Below are 27,598 nucleotides of genomic sequence, written 5' to 3' on the forward strand. Positions count from 1 at the left end.
TGCCTGCCCCTTGTCGGATTTGTTTGCCTGTTTGTGACTGATCTCCTGGTTTTGACTCTGCCTGTTGGACTGAGTAAACTGCCTTTTTCCTCTACATCTATATCCACATCCACGGCAATCATTATCATAATTATTATTATTATTATTATATAAAATACAGTGAATATAAATACGTGGACATTGTTTGACAAGAGAGAGAGAGACCGTCCTAACTTCATGACAAATACATGAGGATCAATAGTGTATGTCACAGAAAACACGCAAACAATTCACTCACCTAATGTTACACTGCAGCACTAAATGGGTGACAAACGTGATTAATTTAAATGTATGATTTAATACATTAAAACATTCCAGGGTGTCTCATACAGTTTTCACTCAAAGAAAGTAGGAGGCAGTTTCAGTAGCAGTCTGCGCGCACGCTTGAGTATTCATTTTCAATTACTCCACTGTCCTCCTCAGGCACTGAAGTCTGTGCAACTGTAGTGTGCTCCAGAAAAAAAAAATGTAAATATCACTTTAAAAACTCACTTGACCAGGGGCAGTTGTTTTCACCATCACATTTCATGAGTCTTTTTTTTCCCCCTCCATGTGTGATTCTAGATATTTCTCATAGTTAGATGAATACCTGTGGGGCATAATCCAGTGAATATTACTGTGCAACAGACATAAGAAGGTTTATGTAATGTTGCACAGTAATTTAGAGCCTAGAACTGTGTTTTTTCTTTTAATAAGTTATAAAAAAACAAACATAATAGCCGGACTTGTTTATCCAGGTAGGTAGGAGCCATATCCTTCTCACAGTACACATAATCAACACAAAGCTTTTAACTCGAATGGAATTTAAAAAAGAAAAATATGCCAGGTCACAAAAGAAGAGGATGAGATTACTTTCATATTCACTAAAGGAAATGATGTTATAGATTTTTGTAATTGAACACACAGAGAGAGTTTTACACCCACGTTTTTGCACAGCTGCTTCCATGAACAGAGAATAGCTGATGTTTTCCCTCTTTACCAGTAGATGGCAGTATGAGTCAATAGTGGTCAGCGAACGTCTGTTTTCCTGTTTTTTTCTTCAATAGACAAATAATATTTCAGGTTAATGATGCACACGCCCTTTTTTTATGTGTAATTACATGTAATCACATTGTTGTTCTACCACATTTCCTCAGTGGCTTACTACCAGTTACATTTGCTTAGTGATTCAAGACGTAACATTTCTTATGTATAAATTAATTCATTTATTTATCACCTAGGTACTGAATTCACACATAATCTGGGGCCAAAAAAGGAATGGAACGATATTTATTGTTGTGCTATAAATCCTGTAAGTTTGTTTGGCAGCACACCTATGAAAAGTATTTGGCTGTAGTTTTTTTTATGTTTTGAATCTGCATTTATTAAACAAAGAAAGACAGGTGTCTGTGACTGATGAAAATGTGGCAGACTAAGTTATTCAGTTGTTTTAAGTGACAAGGTTCATAATATCAAGATCATTCATAGAGTGCCACATAACTATATACATTATCTCAAGGAACTTTACATATTGAGGCAGAAACCCTACAATATTATTGAGAGAGAAGAAGAAAAACCCACCGTTCATACAAAGAGCAAACACTTGGCATTAGATGTCAGTTTTAATCATGGCATAATAAAGATGATAACACTACCGCTAGTGATAATCTCACTCGATCTTGATCTGGATCCTTCAGGCCAGGAGTAACAGGAACCTGTTCAACATGCAGTATGTCACCAGTTATAGGATATCCAGTTTGTTTTTAAACTAACTGTAGACCGTACTTTTGGCTACGTAGGAAGAATTTTATTCAAAATTAACTTAATTTTCAAAAAGTATAGCATATTGTTTTGGTTTCACATGGCAGCTACAGTGAATTCAGAATGTGCCTACTATTGCCATCCTTATTTATGTATTTTGTATTATTATTATTATTAGTAGTAGTAGTAGTATTACATAATATTATAGGGTTAGCCCTAACCCTAACCCTTGCCTTCGACACCATTGATCATAATATTCTAGACTGGACTCTTGGTTATCAATCATACTGGTTTAAATCATACTTATCTGATAGATTCAAGTTTGTTCATGTTAATGATAATGCCTCATTGCAAACAAAAGTTAATTGTGGAGTTCCACAGGGCTCAGTGCTTGGGCCTATGCTTGTTTACCTTGTATGCATCCTTTAGGGAACAATTACATTTTTGTGCAGCCATCTGCCAGAGATTCTGTCAGAGATCAATTCCTGTTAAAAGGGAGTTTTTTCTCTCCACTGATGCCTAGTGTTTGCTTACTGTGTGAACGGTTGGGTTTCTCTGCTCTTGCTGATGTTGTCTATGTACAGTGTCTTGAGATAATGTATGTTGTGATTTGGCACTATACAAATAAAATTGAATTAAATTTAATTGAATTGAATTGAAGGAGGGCATAAGGAGAGTTGATGGCCCGGAACGCCAGATGATCCACTGTGGCGGTCCCTAAAGGTAGAAGCCGAAAGAAGTCGAAGAATAATAAGATGAATAGGTTCCAGTGGGAAGCATGTGCCACAATAATTTAATGTAATTACTCTGATGCATATTGAGTAAGGAAATGAAATAGATTTTTTATGACGTGATTGGTAAAATAGTGACTATTGTTTTTTTTTTTTTTATTGATTACCACTGTTTGTCAGATGACCACCTGAACCTGCAGCTCCAAAACTACATCTTACTATCCACATACTCAGAGAGACACTCCCCACTATAAATCATATTAATTAATATTGCACAATTAATGATTAAATGTCAGAGTAACAGTCATTCAGCTGTGGCTTTGAGACTGAATTCTGTTTGGCAGATAGACTTGGAACCAGGTTGAAGACAGTCTGCCATAGGTGAGACACAAGTGATAATAATGGATGTGACCAGGCTGATGCAGCGCTAAAAGTGACATAATTCTGTATTTTTTTCCATGCTATCATGACACTTTGGCAGTTACTAGTGGTTACATCAATCATTGTTTACTATTGTAATGTTTTACCCCTCGCTTTGTTAATTAAATGCTGTGTAGTCAAGTACATTTTTGGTAGAAGAACCTCTCATCTGACAAGGCTGCTTAAGTCTTAGAGAATATGACAGAAAAATAATGTTGCAGGGGCGAGGAGAAAAAACTTTACTGGCAGGAAGTGATGGAGGTGCAGCAGTGTCACATTTCAGGCAGATGAGCTGAAAAGTTGTTAGTTTTTGCCAACAAGGGATATACGGATGTCTAAGTGCAGGATCTCATTTATCTTCCTTTACTTCCTGAGATGATGCCAAACTTATCCAGCCCTCACTCTAACTCTGGTGCAGACTAACTTTTTGGCGTCCACACTGGTGCGAGCAAAACGGCATGTACAACAAAAACAACAGGAACTTAGCCTGAAGTCAAATTCATTCTGTAATACTCTCTTGTGGAGGTCTTCATAGATGTCCAGAGTGCAGGAGTTGGACCAAAGCATCTGAAACTGGGGAAATATTGAACATGGTTCGGGTTAAGATAAGATAAGATAGTCCTTTATTTGTCCCGCAGTAAAGATAAAGATAATAAATAATAAACATGCATTACCAAAAAAGAAAATTACTATATAAAAAGATATTAACTATATATATTGACTATAAAAAATGAGTTAAAATAGAATGTAGAATGTACATTATAGACAGCAGAATATACCCAGTATGGGTTAGGCACCTGGTTACAGTAGTGTGCTACTAAAGGGAGCAGTTTGATGGGATAAGCGCGTGTTCCCCTGCCCGCCCCTACATGGCTGGTGTTTCCACACAAATGCTCCCTCAGTCAGATCTGATAGTATTGCCTGTTTCACATTTAAAGAGGCAGCATTGCTAAATCATTTCTGTTCACAGAGACCAAACAGAGGAGGAATAACAACAACAGAAATCACCACAGCTTTAAATGAATAGGACTGACAACAATAAGACAGCAGTTACAAGCCAACTTCCCCTCATGTATACATGAAACCATTTTGCCAAAACATAATATTCGACCATTGCTTTTCTGTACATAAAGTACAAATGCAACATTTATCATGTTTGCAGAAAAGTCATATTTTTGTCTGGGGGACTCGACTGTGGGAACCACATTTGATTCATATCACAAAAAAACCTAATTGCATTGTGCTCACGAGGTGTGTCATGATCGTAATGCAATAGAGAGGCTTCAACCTAAAGTATCTCACACTGTTCACACACACACACACACACACACACACAAACAGTGTTTTTTCCTTTTCATTCACTGTTATAGTCCCTGTTAAACCTCACCCATTGCTTGCTCTTGGACTCAAGTACTTTCCACAATTGACCTGTCACAGCTGATGGATTTCTGCTCCATGTTGCTCCTTTGTAATGCTGTAGCTTTTGTTGGGACCTAAAAATAGGATCTCCTGATTCCGTGTGGCGCGTGGATACAACTTCCTATCTAGTTTCAACCTACAGGAGGTCAAGGAGTGAAGCGACACCGAAAAGATGAGAAACTAAACAGGTAGGCATTCTAAAAATCTGCATTCGTAGCACACGCACACAAAGGTAGCCTAAAGGTCAACTAAGCAATGGGGAAAATTGGATTTAACCTATCAAGCCTATTTATTATTAATTATTAATCAAATCTCTTTTGTTTAATCATTCATTCAGTTATCATAGTGGCCTATGAACTTTGAAGATGATTCAAAAGATTTTATCTGCTCCATTTCCTTTCAATCTCAGACTCACCTTTTGCCTTCACACTTGTCTCCAGATTGGAAAATTTTATGGAGGCAGTTATTTGCTGGAGTCAAACAGACCAGAATACAGAAAACATGGTAAAGAGTTTATTAATACCTGAAATGATACAGAGACGTTTTATACACATCTTCAAAGCATTTAGCTTTGTGGGCCTACACTGAAATTCAGGTTACTGTTGTAAACCTTTTCCTCAATTGAGATAATTTATCACAGATGGTTTGAGCAGAGTGTTCCTGCGGGAGAGTAATAGAGAGGATGTATGGCTGATAGACATATATAATGTGTTTTCAAGTATCCTCCCTGTAGACCATTACCAATGCCCATTGGAGGTATAAGCTGGTTACAGGGGTTAGAATAATGTGACTAAATTAAAATAGTTGTACAGAATCAGCAGGTTTTGCTTAGGCTTTTTTTTTCTTCTTTTTTTTTAATGGAGCATTTGAAAATAAACTTTTATTTTGCTAAAGTGATAGTTCACAATTTCAATGTGTGTGGGACACAAGGAGAAACACATTTTAGCCAGTTAACAAAAGACTCGCCTAATAAAATGTATGTCAGCTACTTTATCTCTCCACCATACTTCAAAAACCTAAACTTTACCTTTTGCTTTTTTGACAAAAGATTCTTATTGACGCACTGAAAACCAAGTTACATATTATTATGCAAATGTGCATTCACTGCACGTTTTAAACATTCAGCAGCAACATCATCTTATCATTTTAGTCAAAGTTAGATGTGTTAAATAAAAATGAGAATAATTTTCAGACAAGGTAGCAAAGCATCTCATCTGTATTTGCAAATCGAGATTATGTTTGTCAGTTTAGACAAAGTACTGTGTGCTAATCAGAATAGAGTGAAAATCACTACACATGTGCGTCTCTGAATGCAAAGAGCAATTCTAATCTTCTCCTTTCTTGCAGAGCAGTCTGATGATACATGAAATAGAAAACAAATTGAAAATTAAACAAAGCAGATGCAAACCAAGGTTTTAAAATTGAATTTAAAAGCCGACGCTAACCATTGCATCTCAATGCAGCATGGTGTCTTTCACAAATTTACCACCAGAGGAGTTGAACAAAAGATGAAATTTGAAAATGACAACAAACGTTTGTAGTACGTCATTTCAATTAACTGACTATAAGCCCCATTAGTGCAACATTTAGTGAACATTCACAAAACTAAGTTTGTTATGGTAATCCAAGCAACATGTGCATGTCAAAGTTTGGTGAGTCTCAATAGTCAAGGCTACGTTCTCCAAAATGTGCATTTGTTGTCAAAAAGTTGTCACAGCACCGCGCCATGGGCCGTCAAAGTGTCCCGCGAATCGTCGGCTCCTTCTCATGCAGATGACAAATTGGATTTTGTTTATATTTACCCGCTTTCCAAGGATGCATCCGTGTATCCTTCACAAGGTATAGGCCATCTTAAAATTCTTTGCACGCTAGCGGTGAACCTTTTAGCTGTTATGCCCAATGCTAAAAAAAACCCAAGATGAAGAGAAGAAGCCATATAATCAGAACAAAAAATTATAAAATGGTCCATCACCAATACAACTAATAAAAGTAATAAACCAAAACTAAACTAAAACTGCCAAGTATCTGCAGCGTCATTAAAGTGCCAAATTCCGCACACATAAAAACCAGAATCAGCGTGCAGAAAGACCACAATCTGCATGCTCTCTCTGTGCCTTCTGCTCGCTCAACTTTGCTGAGTTTTGGCACTCTATTCAACGGGTATTGAATAGATGCCACGTAACCCCCCCCTCCTTTCTAAATAGAGGCCCCCACAAAGCTAGAAACTCCCTTGGACCATGGATCTGCACCTCCATAATCTAATTCTAGTACAACATAGTCTTCTATGATAGGGACATTTTAAAATTTGAATCTTTAAATGCTAGTGGACTAACCTTAGTTAGTATTGTTATAGTATAGTATAGTAGTATCTAAAGGTCTTTGAAGGTCTGTATGAAGTTTACGGACTGGTAAATGTGGGTAGTATGTGACACACTTCAGTGCTGGCTTATGCATTCAGCTAAAATAATATTATGACCTCAAGAGAATCCTGCTATGCTGTGGTAGAAGGAGACGGAGTGCATCTGTTAACAATGATTTCAACACCAATAGACAATCATTATTTGAACCATAAGCACCAGCGTTAACCACAGCACGGCCATGTAGCCTCTCAATCATTAGAATAAAATTAATGTTATATTATGTTATTCTTTGGTTAGGAGTCTGTAATGCCATCTCCATTTTTTTTTTTTAATCAAAAACCATAGAAGTTGTGAAGAAAGATGTCTCCCAACTTCTCCACGCAGTGTGTACAAATAATAAATGAATTCCAAATGTTTAACTATTCACATCAAATAGACAGACATTTCACACCTACAGAAATTGATCTACATGACAGACTAATTAAAAATAAAGCTTCTTTCATATAGCATGTCTTATTCTGTAGTCACAACTGTCTCTTTCTACGCTGCACAGGCAATTCCCCTGTGAGACATTGGTCCTTAGAGCTGATATTGTTTTCTGAGTGTATCCTGCCTCTCAGAGAGAGAGAGAGAGAGAAATGGCTCCAGTGGTTCATGTCATGCAAACATGAAGGAGGTGCTGAGTCTCCCAGTGGTTTCCACATTAATCACACATAAGAACACACATACACACACATTATTGGACATATGTGCGCAAAAAAAATCAATAATTCAAGTGCTGATGACTGATTACCTTACATAAGACGATCATTCTCTTGAGTCTATCGAATAATTTAATAATTTAATGTTGCTGTTCAGTGTGGTGTGTGTGTGTGTGTGTGTGTGTGTGTGTGTGCGCGCGCAGAGGGATTTGTCATTTGTGCTGTGGAAGACATTTAAATATTAAAAATAAAACAAAAAAAACATTTATATCAAATGAACAAATGCATGTCAGCTCTTTTTCTGACATATATCATTTTAATGGGATCCACAGAGACATATCAAGCACAACAATTTGACTTTTATATAAAAGCGTCTGCTTTGTTTGCTCTGGGCTCCTCCTGCGGCTGCAACATTTGAAATGAAGCAACAGGCACAATCAGGTTCTGCAAAGAAACTGTGGTTGTCTCTTGTTCATTTTCATTTTGGACTCACCTGGACTAAAAGCAAATACACAGAGAAACGACCGCCTCACTTTGTCTTTATAATGTTCACTTAGATTACTATTTACATGGGAACGCTCCTTTTTTCTCCTTGATGCAGAACTTTGTTGCAAATGTCTCGTTTTCATTTCCTGAAGTCGAAGGAATGACGGTGGTTCTGCACATTTTGTGTCACAAAGCCTGGAGAAAAAAAAAGGCAATTGGCAATGTAGTGTTGTACAATGTAGTACATTATGTTAGGACTTGTAACGCACTTACTTTAAGAACCTTCCTGCCATATAAAAGCACTTATCTGTACATTGTGTGTTCTGTCTTTATCAGTAGTACTGTGTAACTGGGTAAATGTGCAGCGGGTGGGCAACAATGGAAGCAACAACATGACAGCGATGATTTTCATCAAATCTCATTGCTGAAAGAAACATTTCCAGGTGCTGTGTTTTTACTTACATATGTACATTTACATGTTTCAATTTTACATATTTCTACATTGTTCAGATACATTCAAAGAAGAGGACCTGATGTAACGCCTACATTTATCATTTTCAGTTTTGGCTTAAACCAGAATAACTTAAATTTCATAGCTGAGCAGTGAGGATAAAACACTTTGGGTCTGACTGAGCATGGCAAACACTAGCTGATGGTCACAGAGGAGTCAGCGACCTCCAATGACTCGCTCAGTCCTGTCTTTGTTGCGATGTCCATGACCTTCAAGACATTCAAGTTCAAACCGGCACCAATAAAAACAAAATAAAAGAGTACCGCAAAAAAAGCAACACAATGGCAGAAAATGGCAACAGCGGCACATAATTATGATACTGATACACACACTCGACTAATTGTCTTTCATACTCAGCTCTATCTATCATAGGATTGATTAAAGAAAACTTGGCCATTGATGGAAAAAGGACTATAGGACTATTTCTTTTTCTTTCTTTTTTTTTACTTTTTAGCTGTTTTATGAGCTATATCTTATTTAATATATTTAAAATATTTCAAAATACTTGAAAACATCATACATAGCTCAGTCAGTCCTGATATTTTTAAGTCACTAAGTGCTTTCTTGCTCCATGTCCCAAAACCTATAAACACTTGTTTCAAATGTCCTCTTGGTGCATGATAAACACTGATCTCAAACAACGATAAGCATAATCAGGGTGAGTTCTACGTGAAGAGGGCTCAGAGCAGCTTTGTCCTCAGACATTCGTCTCCTCTGCTTTCAGAGCGTTTATGTGACTCTGGGCCCGCTCCTCCAGACACACATGCTCTGTGGTGGTGCTGGCATGGCTGGTGGGGCCTCGGTGTGGCATGAAAGAGAAGTGCAGGGAGTGTTTGCCCTTGGTGAAGCGGCCCTTCCCAGTGCCGTTGCTGTAGGCGACAACCAGTCGGCGGTTCTCCTCCGGTGCGACGGAGCAGGATGGGCCTCTGTCAGTTTTGCTGAGGCGAGGTGAGTCACCGCTGGGGTCGTCGGCAGTCATCAGATTGCCGGCAGCAATGCTGCCACCCTTGACGTGCGGCGTCTGGCTGTGGGTGTGGCGGTACTCCTCGTCAATGTCCTTACCCAGCTTCCACCTCTTCCACATTTTCAGCATCTCAGACTGTACCTGAGGGATGATACGAACAAGCGGAGAGTGGCCACGCGAAGATTAAATAAGCACACTGAGCACTTTACTAGATGGACACGTCCTGCCAAAGACTACATTTAAAAATGTAGAGATTAGTAGATGGATGACAAGGTGTCCATCCCACTTGTTGTTTGAGACATCAAAACAGAACTAAATAGCAAGCATTAGGAACAATGAGGATGACAAATGTCTTATTTTGCTACAAAAAAAGAAGAAAGGAAGTGTAGTTACGGTCGAGATGAAACGATGGTGGTGCTTGACGTATACATTAACCACATCTGACTTACCTCTTTGTTGACAAAGCAGTAGAGGATGGCAACGAGCAGACCCTGCAATCAAAGGTGTAGTTTTAATAGAAGTCTTGTAGTAATGTAAGATACCACTAAACAAATATTCCCCTTTTTGGTTTGTTTGTCAGTGTATAAAGCACAAGGCTGTCATAAGGAAAATCAATGTGTCAACGAGACCAGAACTGAGACCTCAAGAACTGTTTTCGCCGATTCATGCTTGTATATGCAGTGCCTCTTCCATGTAAATTGTAGTTTTCAAGAATGTGCAACTGTGTGAATACAAATATTGTTCATGCATTATTATGATTAGAAACAGATTTACACTTAATTAGAAGATATTTCCTTTTAGGGAGAAACCTAAATTATAGAGACTAGAAAAGGTTATTTAAAGAGCTGATTAAAAAACATAAAAGAGCCAAACAGCATTAATGATTTTTATCATGATGGCAAGTTCTGTATAAATACATTTTTAGAATCAAATGGTTTAGAACTGGTCTTAAAGCTTTTTATTTTATTTTACCCTCTTATGACTGATAATCAGGCTGTAGAAGTGCCACAAAGTGTTCAGTGAGTGAGTGCTTCTTTTTCCAAGATAACGTTCACTCTCAATATCTGGCAGTTATTCAACCGCTTCGCAATTGCGGTACTGAGAAGCTGGTGAATTTTGTCTGTGACTGCACGGTTGTTAACGTAATGTCAAGTGTATCTGCTTTGCTCTGCCGTGTTGTCCTCCACATGGGGGTCGCGAGAAGTACGCATGCCTGTCAGTAACGTCACCCGGGCCAAATGAGCATCATGCAGAGATGTTTTGGTAATTCATCAAAATTCCTCAGGGCGGTGGCAGAAGTTACGTACTGGAGCTTTAGTGTTAAATCTGTCAGGTTAGACGCGTGAATGGGACAGTGCAAGGTGCCGTCTTGTGTCTTCACCTGGAAGGAATTAAACAGGAGGTCAAAGAAGAGGCGAATGAGGCGCAGCATGGAGCCTTTGGGAACTGACTCGTCAATGACAAAGGTGAAGAGGATGGCGTGAATCCCCAGCAGTGGGATTAGAGTGAGAGTGGACTTTGCCAGTCTATACCAAAGAAAGAAACAGGGGAATAGTTGGAAAGGTCACACGATACATGAGAATCACATTCTACTCCCTTTATACGCACACAACCCTCATCGTATCAACCCTCATCAATTTCCTGCAGTCATTAAAATTCATGAAAACAAAAGAATATGCTGTAAAAAAGACACAAACCAGGAAATCAGGATCTTCAAAGTTCATTGTTTTAAGATTTTACAAGAAAACATTCCTCTCACCTGAACTTGTAATCAGTGTATCTCATCTGATGAGCTCTGAGTTTCGACATCAGAATTTTTATTATTCGGATGAATATGAAGAAATTGATCTGAAATAAGAGAAGGGGAGAAAAGGGTACACAATCAATATGTAAAACGTGTTCTGTGTGTGTGTGTGTGTGTGTGTGTGTGTGTACGTGCGGTGTGGTGCGCTGTGTTTAGGATTGTTGTAGGATAACAAATGGCATAATATCTGTGGCACAACCGGCATGCAGCAACTACTTCATACATTACAATATTTGTTTTCCTCAGAGTACACACTATCACTGCATATATACCTTATTCTTGAGTGTGTGTTCGTGCACACGTACACTTTAGCATTAGGTCACAAAAGTTGAAACTGTTGATGTTAAAATACACTTGTCCTGATAAGTGAATCCATCCATTATGCTCTTTGCCTCTATGGGAACAAGAGGCAGGAAATACACAAGAGGAAATCCAAAACTTTCTCTCTCACACACACACACTTGCTCTCACTGTGTTTATTTTTTTCAATTCAATTAAGTCTTTATTTAATTTAAAATTCACAGAGATAAAAACCCTCTTTTACAACATTACAAAATTCAAAATATTCCACAAATAACTGTCAGCATTTCTCCGACAGTTGTAATGAGAAGAGATCAGAATGTCACGGCTGTACAAGAAAAAATGTCAGGGCTTTGTCACATTATTCAAAACAAAAGATGATCTCTGTTCTCTGTGATTCCCCCCTCGTGTTATGACGACTGCCTGATCGACACACTCTTGGACTCAAGCATTTGCTAAGTGTCTCCATTCATGATGTCTGCCAAAACATAGTCTGTGAATGTGTGTGTGTGTGTGTGTGTGTGTGAGAGAGAGAGAGAGAGATCATGTGTAGCCCAATCAGGAATCTCTGGATTTCTTTCATCACATTGCCTAAAATGCCAGAAAATAAAAATCTTACCAGATAAGCAAACAGTATAGGGGAGCGGATGATCCACCAATATCCCATGTTAATATTCCTCTCCCAGCACCTACATACACACACACACGGAATGCACATTGTCTAACGAGTCATCACATATTCTTGCACTGGAGCATGAATGCATTTAAAGAAAGGCTTGTAAAAACACATTTTTCAGACCACACATAAATTGTTTTTTTTTTTATTTGATGTGACAGCATTAACATCAATAAAATCAATTTAAACTTACTCCTCATTCTCATAGAGATATTTCACTGTAATCCAGGGCACCACAAATATGAGCGGAGCACCTGACAACAGCACAAAACAGGCTTTGGATGAGTTCACAAAGTCAAACTTTGGCGTAGGGTTGCATCATAGAGCAGTCAGCAGTTAGTGTGATATACTAACATAAACAACATACATTATGTGAACGTGAGTCGCAGTGTCAAAAAATGTGATTGTTCTTACCCCAGCCGATGGCCAGATAAATGAAGAAGTACCTCCTCTCGCTGAACACTGTGATGACAAGCAGGCTGTGCAGGTATATGCCTTCCACCAGCAGCCAATAATTGTTGGCCATCACGCTGTACTGCATCATCACCATGGCACCACGACACCACATCACAGCCTGACACACACACACACACACACACACACACACTTTCAGATTAGAAAGAGAAAATAAGAACAATACTAATAATAACAAATAAATAACAGAAGAAAAACATGTAATGCAACAGTATAATGGTGACTGCTCAACGCTACAGTTTCACACATTCACACACCGTCAGGACGTGGGGGTTAAGTGTTTTACATCGGCATGTAGACGAGCGGAGCTGGGAATCTAACCCACAACCTTCAAGTTGAAAGACAACTCGCTCTACCACTGAGCTACTGTCAAAAGTAGATAATATAAGTAGTAGTAATATGACTTTATACCACTTTACATAAACATAATATGAAGTGAAAGCACAATTTATGTTCAATGCAAATGCAAACAGCTTGATGTGAGTGAAACAAAAGTAAATTTGAATGTTTGAGATTTCATTGCTGGCATCAGTTGAGTCTGGACCACGCTCCTCATGATTAAATCACTTCAGTCAGACTTGGAGCTGATGGCTCTGGTCTTTATAAACGCACCCTGGTTTGGCCAAGCAGCATGAAAAGCCAAACAGGGAGTGCAATGCAGGAAACCACTGTACAAGAGCGAGCCCAAGCAAGACACTGAATAACATTTTAACCCTTTAACACCTAAGCCCCACATTTCTTTCGCTTATTTTAACCATAAAAGGGCCAGAAAATGTCCTGTGAGTCAGTGTTTTTGCCCGTTTTTACAGAATAACTTTCAACATCCGGCAGTTATTTCGGTTTACTGCATGTTAAAACAGTGTTCACTGTTCACAATTTAAAATGAAGAAAAAGAAAAAGGTTTGAGGAGGAGAAAAAACACTGTAGCTGCACCAGATTTTGAGTGTTAAATTAGAAATTTGAACAATATTTTAAAAAAAAAATAACAACATTTGTTTAAGTGTTTGTCTCAATGGAACTTATGTACAGGCGTTTTTCTAACTCTTTCCTCTCTGATTCGCCGGCTTCCTGCAACAGCGTGAGAAATTACAGCTATAACCACACGTCGGCTTTGACTTGTAACTACAGCAATACAAAGTGTGCTTGTGCAAACGCGTCGTATGTGATGCGGTTTTTTTCGACTATGATCGAGAGAGGTGGAGGCTCGGGTGGTGACAAACTTTGCCAGCAGAGTGAGTCAGCATTGGTGTAGATTGTGTTGCAGCTTGGGCGTATAACTACTGTGTCCTGCATGAATTACTGTAACGTGCAGCTTGAGAGGTTTTCACTTGCACATGTTTTCAGTAACTTTATCTTAAATGTTGACGGAAACAGCAGTTGACTGTCATTTCACATTATTAAAAAGATTGCACTTTGCAGTATGCCAAGAATGAAAACGACATTTTGTATTTGGCATAACAGTCATGTGTCTATAGTAAATTGCCACATGCACCAAGGAGGTCATGTGTTAAACCCTGGATTTATACGTGAATAGTTTACTGCATGCATATGAGGTGCGACCATCTGTCTTTTATATTCACTACTCTGCATTTGCAGTTCACCCTCGATAGAAACACTTTGTGTTTTCTGAATCAAGGGTGTCAAATTCAAGGGTGTTGGATGTGCAGTTTGGTTTGACATAATTCCCAAGAAAATATTACTGCCATCCAAAAGAAGGATGAACACTTGATCATAACTTAGAGCAGATGAGGGTTTTGTGTGCAGCATTTGCTCTGACCGGTATGCTAACCCAGGCTTGTGTCCGCGTGTCACTGTTGCTCCTGGGGTCCAGGGTGAGGGTGAGCAGGGCGTCTTTGACCAGGATGGACACGGCTCTCAGGATGAAGGAGGCAAACAGGTTCATGTGGATGTTGTTCCTCATACAGTGGAGCTTCCTGGTGCAAAGGTGTCACAGTGTGTGATGGTGGTACACTTTCTTTACGTTGTATTTATGACAGTTTGTATGCAACAACATGGCTGTAATAATTGTCTCTCTGCACTATTCTACACTGTTGCTTTCCTATCCCCCCGTCCATCCCTCTCTTGTCCTGTCTGCTCCCCTTTTCTTCCCGTCTTCACGCTGTAAAAATGTTTTACCTGAAGGTGATGAGGATTCCCAGTGCCAGTAGCAGAGCTCCCAGGGACAGAGAGTAGCCGACTGTGTACATGATCCGTAACTGACTGAGGAGCCGTCCGTACTGTTGCTGCATAAGCAGAGAGGCAGAGTTACTTCTAAGGCTGCACAATAATATGACCAGGTGCAACAGCCAAATTAAAAGACACTACAACAAGTTGTTAAAGATAAAATGTGTGACATAATAACAATGAGACGACATTCTGCTGTGTTCAAATTCAGTAGCTCTTCCAGAATCATGACTTATTTTGCTTTTTACATAATAATGGCAGCATGATTTCTGGACCATATCATGAAGCTCTTGAAGTTACTTCTACTTCTCTCTCTATTTCACACACACACACACACACACACACACAAACTGCAGCTTTTAGAAACTGAGTCATTTCAGATTGTGTTATACTATGAACTCAGTCGTGGTCTCAATATTGTTGCGCCAGCTGCCACTAGAAGCAGCTTCCGACGTTGCGACAGTTCCTTATAGCTTCATGCACAGGCACGATCACATAAACTTGCTGCTCTGTGTTCACACACACCTCACCGGGGTCATCCTCACATTCACTGGTATTCTTCTTGGCCCACTGGCCATCTTCTTTGCAGAGTCTGTAGACCATACCCTGTTGGACTGTTCACACAGGTAGAGATACATGTGGAGTTCAGTGCTTACAATGCAACCAAAGACGAATGACACCATTTCTTTCTGGTATGTGAAGGACACCTGACATGCCTATGAAAGGGATTTTCACAAAAGAGCTCCCTAGGCTAAACTGTTACAGTGCGAAATATTAAAGGATCCACAGTTCACAAGAGTAAACAACAAAATAAAAATGTTCTACGAGCTTCAGATCTGGACCATTTCCTGTTGACGGTTGATGGAAGCGATAGCTGAGCAATTTATGACTTTCTCACGGGGTACAAAAATGACTTGAGGGCTAGCTTTGTTTATTTTGGTGACGAACAAGGTCAAGTGATGAGCAATTTTGCCATTTTCTATTCACTCTGTGGGATGACTTTTAATCAGACAATTTGAAGCACATTTCATGACTCAATAGAGGATTTAACCTTGCAGTTTCAAGGCAAACTTACATCAGTATTTTAATTTAACATGTAGGACAAGGCAGACCAAATTAAAAACATAATTCAATGTAAAAGAGCATTAAAAGGGACATATTTTTCATGCACATCTTTTGTATTTCATTTTTATCATTTTCATCTGTAACTATGGAGCAATGGCAGTTGGGTGCCTTGCTCAAAGGCTCCTTTGCCCTAGACCTGAAGTCCATTTCCCTTCCACTTTGCCACAAGATTCCACATTGAATTGAATATTGAATGGTATGGCAGCAGTGCTATTCCCTTTGTGGATTTGTCAACGGAAGCTTGCATATTGCACTTTAACTAATGCTAATGTTAAATATAAATGTATGTAGCATCAGATGATGTGTATTTGTTGCATGGTTACACAATTTGCCTGTCACAGCTTTGGGCACACACTCCTGGGCATACAGACCTTTACGGTACCATGGCAGAAACCATGGGCAAGAGACATTGACAGTGGTTCCTGGGAGTCCATCGGGCCAGCAGGCGTAAAGGTCAAAGGTCCTATTACACACCAGCCCTGGAGTGAAGAACAGATGTGTGAAGTTTAGCTCGGGCTTAGTTCATTGATCCACGGGCAGATATCTTGCAGAGATGAGCTGTTGCTGGGTCACCAGCAGGGCCTTGTACCTGTAGACGAGGGCGTGGTGTTGAAGTAGTCCAGGCACTGGTTTTTGTAGCTGCTCCACTTCTCCTTCACAAGCTCAAGGGAGTTAGTAGAGAAAACCTTGAGAAAAAACAGAACCGCCTGAAGCATCATGTCAAGTTTGACTGCAGTTGTCCCTCTCTGTTTGAATCTTTTGGAGTTGCAGACCGTCAGTAGCAGCCAGGGGCAATCGAAATAGAGATAGTGTAAGTGGTGTATCAAGAATTCGCTGCAGGCTGTTGCGCCGGGTTCACATGATGCGTGGGCAGTGCATGACATACGCTGCCCTGCTGTGTGTTGCTCACACAGGGTATGAGTCTGCTGCAGAGCTGTTGTGGGGCTTCTGCTACGTTTTACTTGAATATACTTCAAAATCTTTATTCAACTAAAGACGGGACTCTTGAATTCGAAGCTGCACATCCATCGGCCCTGCAAATATTTCAATAATAAAATGTGGTTGAAAATAATTGAGTAAGTGCTTTTATTTTGAAGCAGTTACACAATGTGTGGGACCTATGTTGCAAGTGGTGAACGATCAATTTATGTGTATTTGGTTGTGAAGCACACAGCTTATGTGTGTGGTGTGTGTGCATCACAGAACATGGTGCTTTTCATTGAGGCACACATGTTAACTGATGAGAGCATCCACCCTGCCATCTCATGCATCTCTGGGGCAATTCTTGTCCGTTAACGTGTCCCTAAAAGAAAAGCAAGGTATCTTGTGACACAGACACACTGCAAACGCATCCAGTATGAACCCAGCCTTTGCCCAGTTTCCACCAAGCAGTACAATTTGGTTTCCATTATCAAACTGAATTAGTACTGTCCTTCTTTTTAGCACTCTTATGTTGGGGTACAGTAGTTCTGGCACTTGAAGGATGCAGCTAGAAGCACAGCATCTGTTAATTGATCAAAGATAAACGTCACTTTCAGGCAACAATGTGAAAGACATTTAAAGAGGGAAGATTTTGTGAATAACGTCCATGAATAGTGTTGCATCCTCCTTCAGTTCATTTATTGGTGGGAAAAACTATGATATCATGCTATTTACTAGCTGATGCAGCTATCGCTGTCATTCCTACACACCCGACAGTGCAAACACAACCCAGATCAGGATTTACTATTACAATCGGCTCCTGTGAGGAGCTGAATCACACTGTAGCACCTGGTGGAAACACAGCTCGTGTGGCTGTGTGACAGAGACAAGCTGGTAGTCATACCTTTGCACAGCTGCAGAGCACGAGCAAGGCCAAGGGGAGACACACCTGGGACATCCCACTGATGCTGGGAGGAGGGTGGTCAGTGGGGACCAGAGTTCAGAGGAGGCCCAACACATGAGGCAGTCTCAGCCTTTTCTCACCATGTGACCTACACACACACACACACACACACACACACAAACAGGTTTGGACTGCTATTCCTGTTCGGATTCTCCATTGATTTCCATTCATTGGATAGCGAGACCAAAGCCTTAAGGCCCTGGTAGACTTCTGTGCCGAAGTGCATGTCGCAGGGGAGTCTGGGTTTCAGTCAGTTCGAGGGTCGGATGACTATCCTTGGCGACTACTTCTTCTGTTGTCGAAATGTGAGCAGGGCTTAATACTCCACCTGCCAGTGGGGTGGAGATTCTGTTTGGCATTGCGTTGTCCATCGCGTAATGTGCACGATGTGCGTTGGGTCTACCAGGGCTTGTATCCCTAACCTTAGTCAAATCAGTCAATGTCTAACCCTGACTGCAACCTGACCACATTCACATCTTAAAACTGTAGTGCAGAAATTGTGAATATCAACAAAAGGCTGTTAGATCCAACCCATTGTCACTTGTAATAGAAAGCAAGATGGCTGCAAACGGGCAGTGAAAGTGAATTCTGCTGCTCAAAAAAAAAACCTGGGTGCTCGGTAGTTTGATGTGGTGAATGCTTCTTGCACTGCCGGTGTACACACACAACTGCCCACTCAGTATACCTGAGCCTGTTTTCAGATGAAGGACACAGCATACAAACAATGTCGCACATTGTTCACAAAGCCAAAACAAAGGCAGGATAATAACAGTAATAACCAAAATGACCTAAAGTTACACACTGCTGCTTTAATCTTAACTTCCTCTAATGCGTCAGAAATGAGGTTCTGCCTCATTAGGACCAGACTTTGGAGCTCATGAGAACAACCGCACATACACACACACACACACACACACAAAACAGAGAAGCTTGTTATTGGAAGGCCGCATGTGCTGCATGTGTGTTGGGTGAGATGGGTGTGAAATGACGGTGTGACATCCAGAACAGATGAAAAGGAAATAGCAGAAGCACTCAGTGCATTACTATGTGTTTCTCTTCTTCACACATATTACTGCTGTCAGATGAAAAAACAATGTACCTTCACGCTGCCAGCTACACGGGAGCCCATTCAAACAGGGACTGACACCCTCGTTTTAAACCTTGACCACTGTTCAATTGTTAGTTGATGTAATTAGTGTCATAGAACCTGAAACATGCAAATCAGCAGCGTTTACACCAGGGGTCTCATACTCAAATGACCTGGGGGCCACTGGGCATCTTGTTTGGTCAGGAAGAGGCCGGTCATGTGAAAAATGACTGCTCCAACTTGTCAGTCAAGGTGGGCTTCAAATTATATTCCAATGTTCCATCATGATATTACAAAAACGATGATACCATGATCATATTTCCCAGAATATTGAGAACTGGATTGCATTTGAGCACAGTCAGTTTAAAAAAAATATATAATAATTTGGCCAACTTTTGTTCATCTTTATTTCTGAGGGGCATTTATTTCATGTAGCACACCACCACATTCGGCTCCCGGGCCATGGGATTGAGACATCTGTCTGTCACAGTTACACACAACACTGACAAAACGTGGATGTCTGCAATAGTGTATTTTTCTTTTCCCTTTGCATCGAGTACATGATCAGCATGCAAAAGCATCGGCCATCAGAGCTGAACAGGCGATCGTCCAATCGGGCGCGTGATCTTTGTTGGAGGGGCTTTACTTGTGTCTTCGTCTTCACACACGCAGTAGGAGAACAAAACGAAATCTGAAACGTTTCTGCAAAAAACACCTTGACCGTGGAAACATTTTTGGCTAAAACGTTTCAAATTCCATTGAGTCCATTGCAGTAAATTGCTGTCGCTGTTTTCAATCTACGATGAACATTGATACAGTGACACACGATCATCCAGGACAAAACAAAAACAACCAATACCACAACAAGCTGCGGCGGTTTCTTTTCTCCCTGCAGCAGAGCTTTTCTCTCGTGGTGTCATTATAATAACCTTCCTCTCTTTGAGCATGTGCAGTGTTTATCATTTGCAACTTTTTTTTTCAGTGCAATACAACATTTATTGGAGCACAGAAAATCTTTAGGTATAAGGCCATGGTTTTAAAACTGTGGTGCCCGAGCTTCCTCTGGTGGTTAAATCAGAAATACTGTTCTACTGTTTATACCAGTATGTATGTGATCAGAGTGGAGCTGAGGGATTTTGACCGAATTTTCAACCTCATCTCTCACTCCATCTTAATCTAATCCCACTATGCCAGTGTGTGACGTATATGTGAGGAAGAGGAGGACGATGAGAGAGCAAATTATCTTATTGGGAATAAATCTGCCTCCTGTGAAAAGTCTTTAGCTGACTTTGCTCGGACTATTTACACCACTGTATTTTAACGTTGGCGATAATGGTGTTACTTTGAGAGCTCAATATTTTATCACGTGGTACTTAATCTCCAACAATTACCAGGCAAATGTCTAAAACCTCAATATTTAACAGAAGAGTCTGGTGTATTTAGCGACAGCAGTACTGATCGCGACCAGCATCACTGACAAATGGAGGAAGTACTGAACAAATATTTTGAATTAACTGATTCTAATGATTCTATTACACTGAAAACAACTGCTTTACAAGTCACAAGAGTGGGTGTCACAGCAGTGTCACATGTAGCCGTGCAGTGATGACTCCGCCCACGTTGAGTAGGTACTATTTTTGGAGTAGAAAACGTAAACTGTGCCGTGCTGTGCCGGGCCAATGTAACTCTATGTATCTGTCCTACAGGTTATTAGTGAGATAGTTAGATACACACAGGATGATCACATGAAAAAAAAGATAATGTTGTGACCAAATATATATATATATATATATATACATATGTATATATATATGTACATATTAGGATGTAGTTGTTGTAAGAAGAGTTAGCAAATAATGTAGTGGATTGTACTATATAAATATTCAATATGAGGATATAATATATTATAATGCATGTACCAATGTGTGTGCACATATAGTATACTAATGAATATAGTGAGTGCCTGCCTCTTAAGGTAATTAGTATTCAAATTATTATGCTATGTATGTGGAACAGAAAAGGTAGAGAGATGACACACCAGGATAATGAGGATAATGGAGGGGGATTTTTGAGGGTCTTGTCTCTCTTTTTCATAGGCTTAAGGGATAATATTACTTAGGTCTATAATTTTTTTTTATTTAAATGGGTTTGTTTGTGTGTTACACCATTTTTGCACAACTCCCAGACCTGGATGGATTCTGTCTGCAAAGAGAGGACGTTATCTTTGTGGACCCATTTCAATGCAAAAAGCTCAGCGTCTCTTCAAGATGAATAGAGATGTGTGTGTGTGTGTGTGTGTGTGTGTGTGTGCGTCCGTGTGTGTGTTGCGTTAACACAGTGAAAAGTGAGAAACTGATGTGTATCAGCACAATCTGTGTGAGTCACAATTTATTAATTTATTTATGTATTTAGTGGAATATGACTTCATAGTTTGCTCCTCAAATGAAGCATGTAAAGCGGAACACGTGAGCAACCCCACCCCCCCCGCCCCCCCCCCACCTTATTTCTCAGGGGAAAAAAAAACTTTAAAAATATGGACCATAGAAAGACAGTGAAGCTAATGACATGAGCAATTTCATTTCTAATAACAAAAATATACCCTGTTGCTTTTGTTTGAGACATCAACTATAGCAAGCATGGGAAATGTCAGCCCGTGTTTTGTTTTCATTCTTATTTTTCAGCGTAGCATGTTGCTTTCACATTTCTCTCTCAGAGGTAGGCACGTGCCTCTGTCCTCTTCTGCCCACACATTTCCATCTAAGTGCACCATACCCATACATATTCTCTGCAGGGAGACAGGAGAAGGGAGCGGATATGCCATGTGACAGCACATCCTGATGAAAAACTACTTTCACACGTCAACCATATTGATCTGGGAACATCAAATGACTAATCATGAAGTCTCTCAGTAAGACAACCTGCTCCAACGTCGTCATTAAGGTGTGCGCTTGTGTCCTGTGTGATTGCGTTACCTGCTGCAAGCACCTCCCAAGTCTATAGCTTAACTCAATAAGGCTTCCCTGTGTGATGAGGAGCAGGCAATTAGTCAGAGTGTGGAGATTATGTAGGTGGTAGCCGAGGGAAAGGTGCATTGACTGAATGTGAGCGTAACAGAGCTGTATTTGTGTTGTTTCTGCCTGACAGTAGAATGCTCCATCATTAATCTCCACGTGACTTTTTCTCGGCGTCGATAAAACTCCAAGTGAACTTTTAAAAGGTCAGTTCATCCCAATGATTCAACAACAATTCCCCCCTGCCCCCCCACACTTACATCTTGTGATCAGTGCACACGGCCTTAAGTTTGGTTGGAAGGTTGGAAGATTTCATTTAAAGGTGAAATGCTGGTAGTGCAGCGAATGAAAGAATTCAGACAAAAAGAAAAACAAACTAACTTTCATTTCACAGCCTCGTTGAGATTATACTGATACGCATACAACATAACGCATATACAGCAGGCAGAGTTTGTTCACATTAACTTAAAATATGCAAATATTATGATGGTCATCACATTGTAATTTGAGTTTTTTTGTTTTTTTTAAAGAAATAAACTGGTATCTGATTTTTTTTTCTGTAGGTCTCATAATGGATTCATGGCGCTTTGCACTCTTCATTAAAGATTTGTGAACCCCACACATTCAGCGGCTCCTGCTTCTAAATGAAAAAAGGGCCAGCAGTAGGAGGAAGTTATGAAATAATCATGTACCTTTAAAAAAATTCATTCAATCTCTGCTCAATCTCAATAACTCATTTGCATGCATGCATTCACGTCTGAAGAGACGGACAGAGTTCCAAGTTCTTTTCTGAAGACACATAGCATAGATTAAAACAAACAAACAAAAAAGGTAAATCAACATCAGTTTGTTTTAAGAGTGGAGGCAGGACTGATAAAAAAAAAGTTCTATTCTGCTTCAATTGAATCTGTTTGTTTCAGTGAATCTCCGTGTTGAAAACAAAATAAGAAAAGTGCTGTCAAGATGGATTTGTTTATTTCAAACAGGTTCGACATTCACAATTTTTTTACACAACACACTGACATTTACGTCTCGTCACATGTATGAAAAGGAGTAGGCAGAAGTGTAAACGTATTATGTTCCCACCACATTCCTCTCACACACCACTCTACCACTACTTCACCTTTTCTTTAACTAGTTACACAATATTCAGTTTATATAAAGTTCTTAATGTTCTCAATCCAACACAACAATATACACTGTCGTCCCCTTCCTGGGTTAAACTGCTGTTCTTTTCCCTTATTTTTATTTAAAATCTGTATTTTGTATATTCTTTTTTAAACTGATTTATGTTTTTACTTTATATTAATGAATATTATTTGTGCTGTTTTAAACTGAATCAAAATCCGGGAAACTTCAGAGCTTGTATTTTTAAGACGCGTCCATTGGTGTGGCCTCTATATCCTGCGTTATTTGTGCGTGTTTCCGCACACCTCACAGTAACGCAAATATGGTAAAGTCACACATATCTCTCACATATTTAATGATGTTGTGGTCTAAGATCACACCAAGGTTTACTCTTTCTATGTTTACATTATCACTACTTACTTTTACTTCTTTATTTGGAATATTTATAGGCTGTGCTGTAATGTTATAGATGTTAGTTGTTAATCTTAAGCAATTGCACGTAGAGGGGCTCATCTCAGTGTGTGTCGTATTGTTTTGTTTAGTGTATTTTGTTGTATTTTGTTTTTAAACCCATATTGCTCCTTGGGCACATTTACTTACCTACCTAACAGAGACAATTTTGACCCTGAGGAAATTGGAAGTGGAAGTAAAGTGTATTTTCCTTTTCAATGACAGCAGTCTGTGCAAATCAGGAGGTGACAGCCGTAAGGGTGTGTAACTGTGTGTGTTTTGATTATATGAGGTGGGTGATGGAAGTGACCCAGAATATTTTCCTTCAGCAGATGTTATGCTTCACAACAGAGCGACAGCCTTTTTCTTCATCTCTGTGTTTTTCTTCTTCTCATCAGAGTTTTTCCATGTGCTTCACCAACCCTTATACCTCTCCAAGCACTTGGAAGCAAACTGGTTTGTCAGATGTGAGGAGGGACACATGACTTCAGCCAGGGCTTCAAGGTTTCAGGGCCTCCGACTTGCATCTATTGTGCAATGCATCGCCCCATGTCAGCTGAGATTGGCACAGCACCAAATTACCAAAACGTACGCAAAATTATTATTATTATTATTATTATTGTTATTTTGCAAAAACATAATAGAGGGTGTTACTTTACAGTAGTTTAGCGCCACGCTAAAGGGCTCTGGGACCTGCACTACTTTGCGTGTTAACGTGCCATAGCATCTTTCCCTGAGGAAGACAAAGTCTTTTCACTCTTCATTGGCTTGGCTTTCGACTGTGGAGAGTTTGGCCTCCGGTGCTGATGAAAATATGCTGAAATCATCATTACTTTCTGTTTGATGACATCTGGTTTGGAAAGACGTTTGAGCCACTGGCAGATGGTCCTCGAGGCTCTCAGTTGATGACTACTGTACGTTCAGAGTTCGTTAGTCTAAGAAAACCATGGCACCACTGCATGTGTCGGCGAAGTGTGCAAAGTAGAGTTCGGTGTGCACGAAGGTATTAGTCTGCATGTGAGCGCAGAAGTGAGAGAGAGAGAAACAGTATGACTGCACGTCAAATTATCAGTGTCCCATGGAAAATGCCAAGAGCCAGGCCATTAAATCCTTAGCCATGTGCTCCCCGGACTCCTCATCAAATGCTCACTGTATATTGTGTTGCTCACACAAAGCACACTCCACTGTCAACACACACAGCTGCACACAAACATTAAAAACATTAAACAGTCGTGTCTTTTCAGGGGCCGTTCACATGCAGCGTCACAGAATGAGAGCTACGCGGTTGCTATGCACAATCATTGTGTGTCACACTGAGATTACAAAAAAGTTTTGGGAAAGCAGGGAACACTTTGAACCTTAATCATCCAGATGAAGCTCCTGATCAGAGGATGCTCACAGTAAAGGGAAACATTGTTTTGCTCGTGTTTTTTCTCCACACACATATTGAGCAGCAAATCTGGGGTGATGACAATCTTATTTAATAATTATTTCAGCAACATCACTGTGATATTAGCAGCTCTCAGGTTTTGGTTGCGTTAACGACGGATGCATCTGAAGCACCTCACAAACACATTGATAAAAAATGTCGTCTTTTTCACTCTTTTTTCAAATGTTTTTTTGATGCTGCGTGTAAACATTAGTGTCGTGTCGTTCACGAACTGATCTTTTGAGTGAATGAACTGAATCGTTCTTTTCTCAGTTCAGTCGAGCCCAGCAGCGAGTGTGCCGGCCGGGAGTGGAACTGCCACGTTCTGTGACTCACTCGTGAATCTTCGGCGAATAACGCAGCCGGCGTGCGGACGGGCGCCAACGTACACTGCTGCAGGTTAAAATGCTGTCATTTTTACATCTCTCTCCATTAAACCATCAAACTGTATATGAGGGAATGGTGAGGTTGAAGCCTATAGACACCAAACCCAAATTAGGATTTGTTGTAATAAACATTTCAAATGTGTGTCTTAATCATGTACCTTCAAATATACCTCATACTGTAGAGGTTCTCAGTCTCATCAGCACTTTCATATGAAAAGATGGATAAAGATTTTCCTCTTGGCAGGCAGACAGAAAAGGGGAATGCCTAAAAGTTAGTTTTTCCTCTGAATCATCAACCAGACAAAGAGTGGAGGAAATCTGTGAACGTTAACATGACTGATGTTATGATCTGAATTCTGTGCAAAGGAAAGATGGGATTTTGAACACTAACAAGTTGAAATGCAAACTACATCTCCCAGGCACAGGCCACAAATCACAGTGGGTAGCCTGAAATAGCTGCTGCTGAAATATTGGTTATTATCTACACTGGCTGAACATCAATTGCTTTTTAAAAAGCCCAGAGGTTGGAAAAATAAACAGAACTAGTATCATATTACCTGTGGCTTCAAGGTTGAACAAAGTCAAATGTACCCTCCTCAAGTCTGACTATCTTTATCTCTTCTCCTCATTGTAACCATGGCTGTTGTCACTGGGCAGAATCATGGCCAACTGCTTTTAAACTACAGGAATTGTGACATCAATTCGAAAGCAGCATGTTTACTGGGAAACGACGTTCTTAAGACAAACTTAACCTTGAATTAGCATGAGAACCTTTACTATAGTTGCCATGACAGCAGAGAATCAGAACCCCTCACAAACTCTTTGATTGAAAACCTTGAATGATGACTTTGTGAGTGATTTTTTTTGGTTTTGTATTTGATAGAAACTACAAATGTATGAATCCCCATGATATGAGGATATGTGATGGTTAAAAACGAGCAGGGAGAGACAACATGCCCATCTGGCCCCTCTTATTTACATTCATTTTTCAAACCCGAATCCTTCAGTCCAAGTCCAATTTCCTCACAGCAAGTGAAAAAAAAAAAAGGTTGAGGCTGAAGAGGTTAAATTCATTGGTTAGTGTGTGATGGTCTACGGTATCAAATGCGTTCTTTTAAACCACCACTTTTTCCCTCCATCTTTGTTGGTTTATACTGTATATTGGATTTATGTGGGCTGAGCGACACATCTTCTTTTCATGGACCGCATAAAAATGGTGTTCAGGTTGCAAGAAAATCTGTCTTTAAAATGGAAAAATAATTTTCAAATTTTGCAGCATTTGCTCTTTGACACCTGATAATAATGATTGAGACCATGAACTCCTCAGGAAAATGTTTACTGACTTTATAAATCAAGTGAGAAGTAGGATTATTTTCGATAACGTTAACACACTTTGTTGTACTTCTGGTGTGCGCTGACCTCCGACATGAAAGCCGGGAATTATCACTTGCCTGCAGTCAGTCAGATGCTGTAGGAGAGACTGAGAGATAGTAGCTAAAGATGGAGAGAGGTGAGGGATTGTTGGGCGGAAGGTTCCATTTTAAGACGGAGCCATCGATAAAACGAAAGTTACCCGGGTGCCACGGCACAGTTTGTTGACAATGACTAGAAGTTGCCATCCTTGACCTTGACTGTCAAAAAAAACAATAGTTGTTTTTAAAAAAAATCTATTGACAGCCCTAGATTAAATATTTCACATATTATTATTTTTTTAGGGCACAGTAAAAGTAAAAATAATAATAATGTAAATCAGAACGTATGAGTGTGATAAAGAGTTAGAACAGTCTGATCTGTGATGGACATCCACATATGGTAATGCATAGCTACATCAGCAGCTTGTGCACCATAAATAAGAGGAGTGTTTAGCACACATTGCTTTCATTTGCACTTGCTGTTGACAAATGTGCCTCCTCTGTCCTCTGACAGTATTCATTCAGCGTTGGTTTTTGATTTACTACCATTTATATTAGATCTCATTTTCCTTTCATAATAATATAGCCCAACAAAACATGTTGAGGGTGTCACTGTAAATATTAAGTTCTAAAAAAATGGGATCCATTTGTAACTGTGAGATTTGGGCCAAGTAAACAGAGAATTTGAGTCAACTTTTTCTAAGAACATTACTGTGGTCATAGAATTAGATTATCATTAAAGCAAAATACGCCAAAATGTGCCAGAGGCATCTAGAAACACAAAGCTCCATATTTCTGTGTGTGTGTGTCAGAGAGAGTGGGACACAAAGTGAGAGTGCCTGCATCCTGAATGGCCTGGTTCATATAACTCATATA

General features: G+C 39.8%; 1 protein-coding gene across 6 annotated transcripts in view; it reads right to left on the reverse strand.

The window, feature by feature from the left end:
* Positions 1-7,717: 7,717 nt before the first annotated feature.
* The window catches only part of gcgrb (glucagon receptor b), a 41,085-nt gene continuing 21,204 nt past the window's right edge, over positions 7,718-27,598 (reverse strand). The window contains exons 2-14 of one of the 6 annotated variants that reach the window (XM_058641659.1): positions 17,805-17,907; positions 16,524-16,620; positions 16,306-16,413; positions 15,335-15,423; positions 14,762-14,868; positions 14,403-14,559; positions 12,566-12,725; positions 12,345-12,405; positions 12,095-12,164; positions 11,131-11,219; positions 10,753-10,897; positions 9,821-9,862; positions 7,718-9,512 (exon numbers count right to left, since the gene is read on the reverse strand). In XM_058641659.1, the coding sequence (XP_058497642.1) occupies positions 9,105-9,512; positions 9,821-9,862; positions 10,753-10,897; positions 11,131-11,219; positions 12,095-12,164; positions 12,345-12,405; positions 12,566-12,725; positions 14,403-14,559; positions 14,762-14,868; positions 15,335-15,423; positions 16,306-16,413; positions 16,524-16,620; positions 17,805-17,813 (1,542 nt within the window). In that variant the 5' untranslated portion in view covers positions 17,814-17,907 and the 3' untranslated portion in view covers positions 7,718-9,104. Of the gene's footprint in view, positions 9,513-9,820; positions 9,863-10,752; positions 10,898-11,130; positions 11,220-12,094; positions 12,165-12,344; positions 12,406-12,565; positions 12,726-14,402; positions 14,560-14,761; positions 14,869-15,334; positions 15,424-16,305; positions 16,414-16,523; positions 16,621-17,759; positions 17,908-27,598 lie in introns of those variants that run through there. The other 5 variants (XM_058641657.1, XM_058641658.1, XM_058641656.1 and 2 more) reach the window with 5 other exon arrangements.

The sequence above is a fragment of the Solea solea genome, chromosome 10 (assembly GCF_958295425.1).
Source record: "Solea solea chromosome 10, fSolSol10.1, whole genome shotgun sequence".
NCBI classification, from domain to species: domain Eukaryota; kingdom Metazoa; phylum Chordata; class Actinopteri; order Pleuronectiformes; family Soleidae; genus Solea; species Solea solea.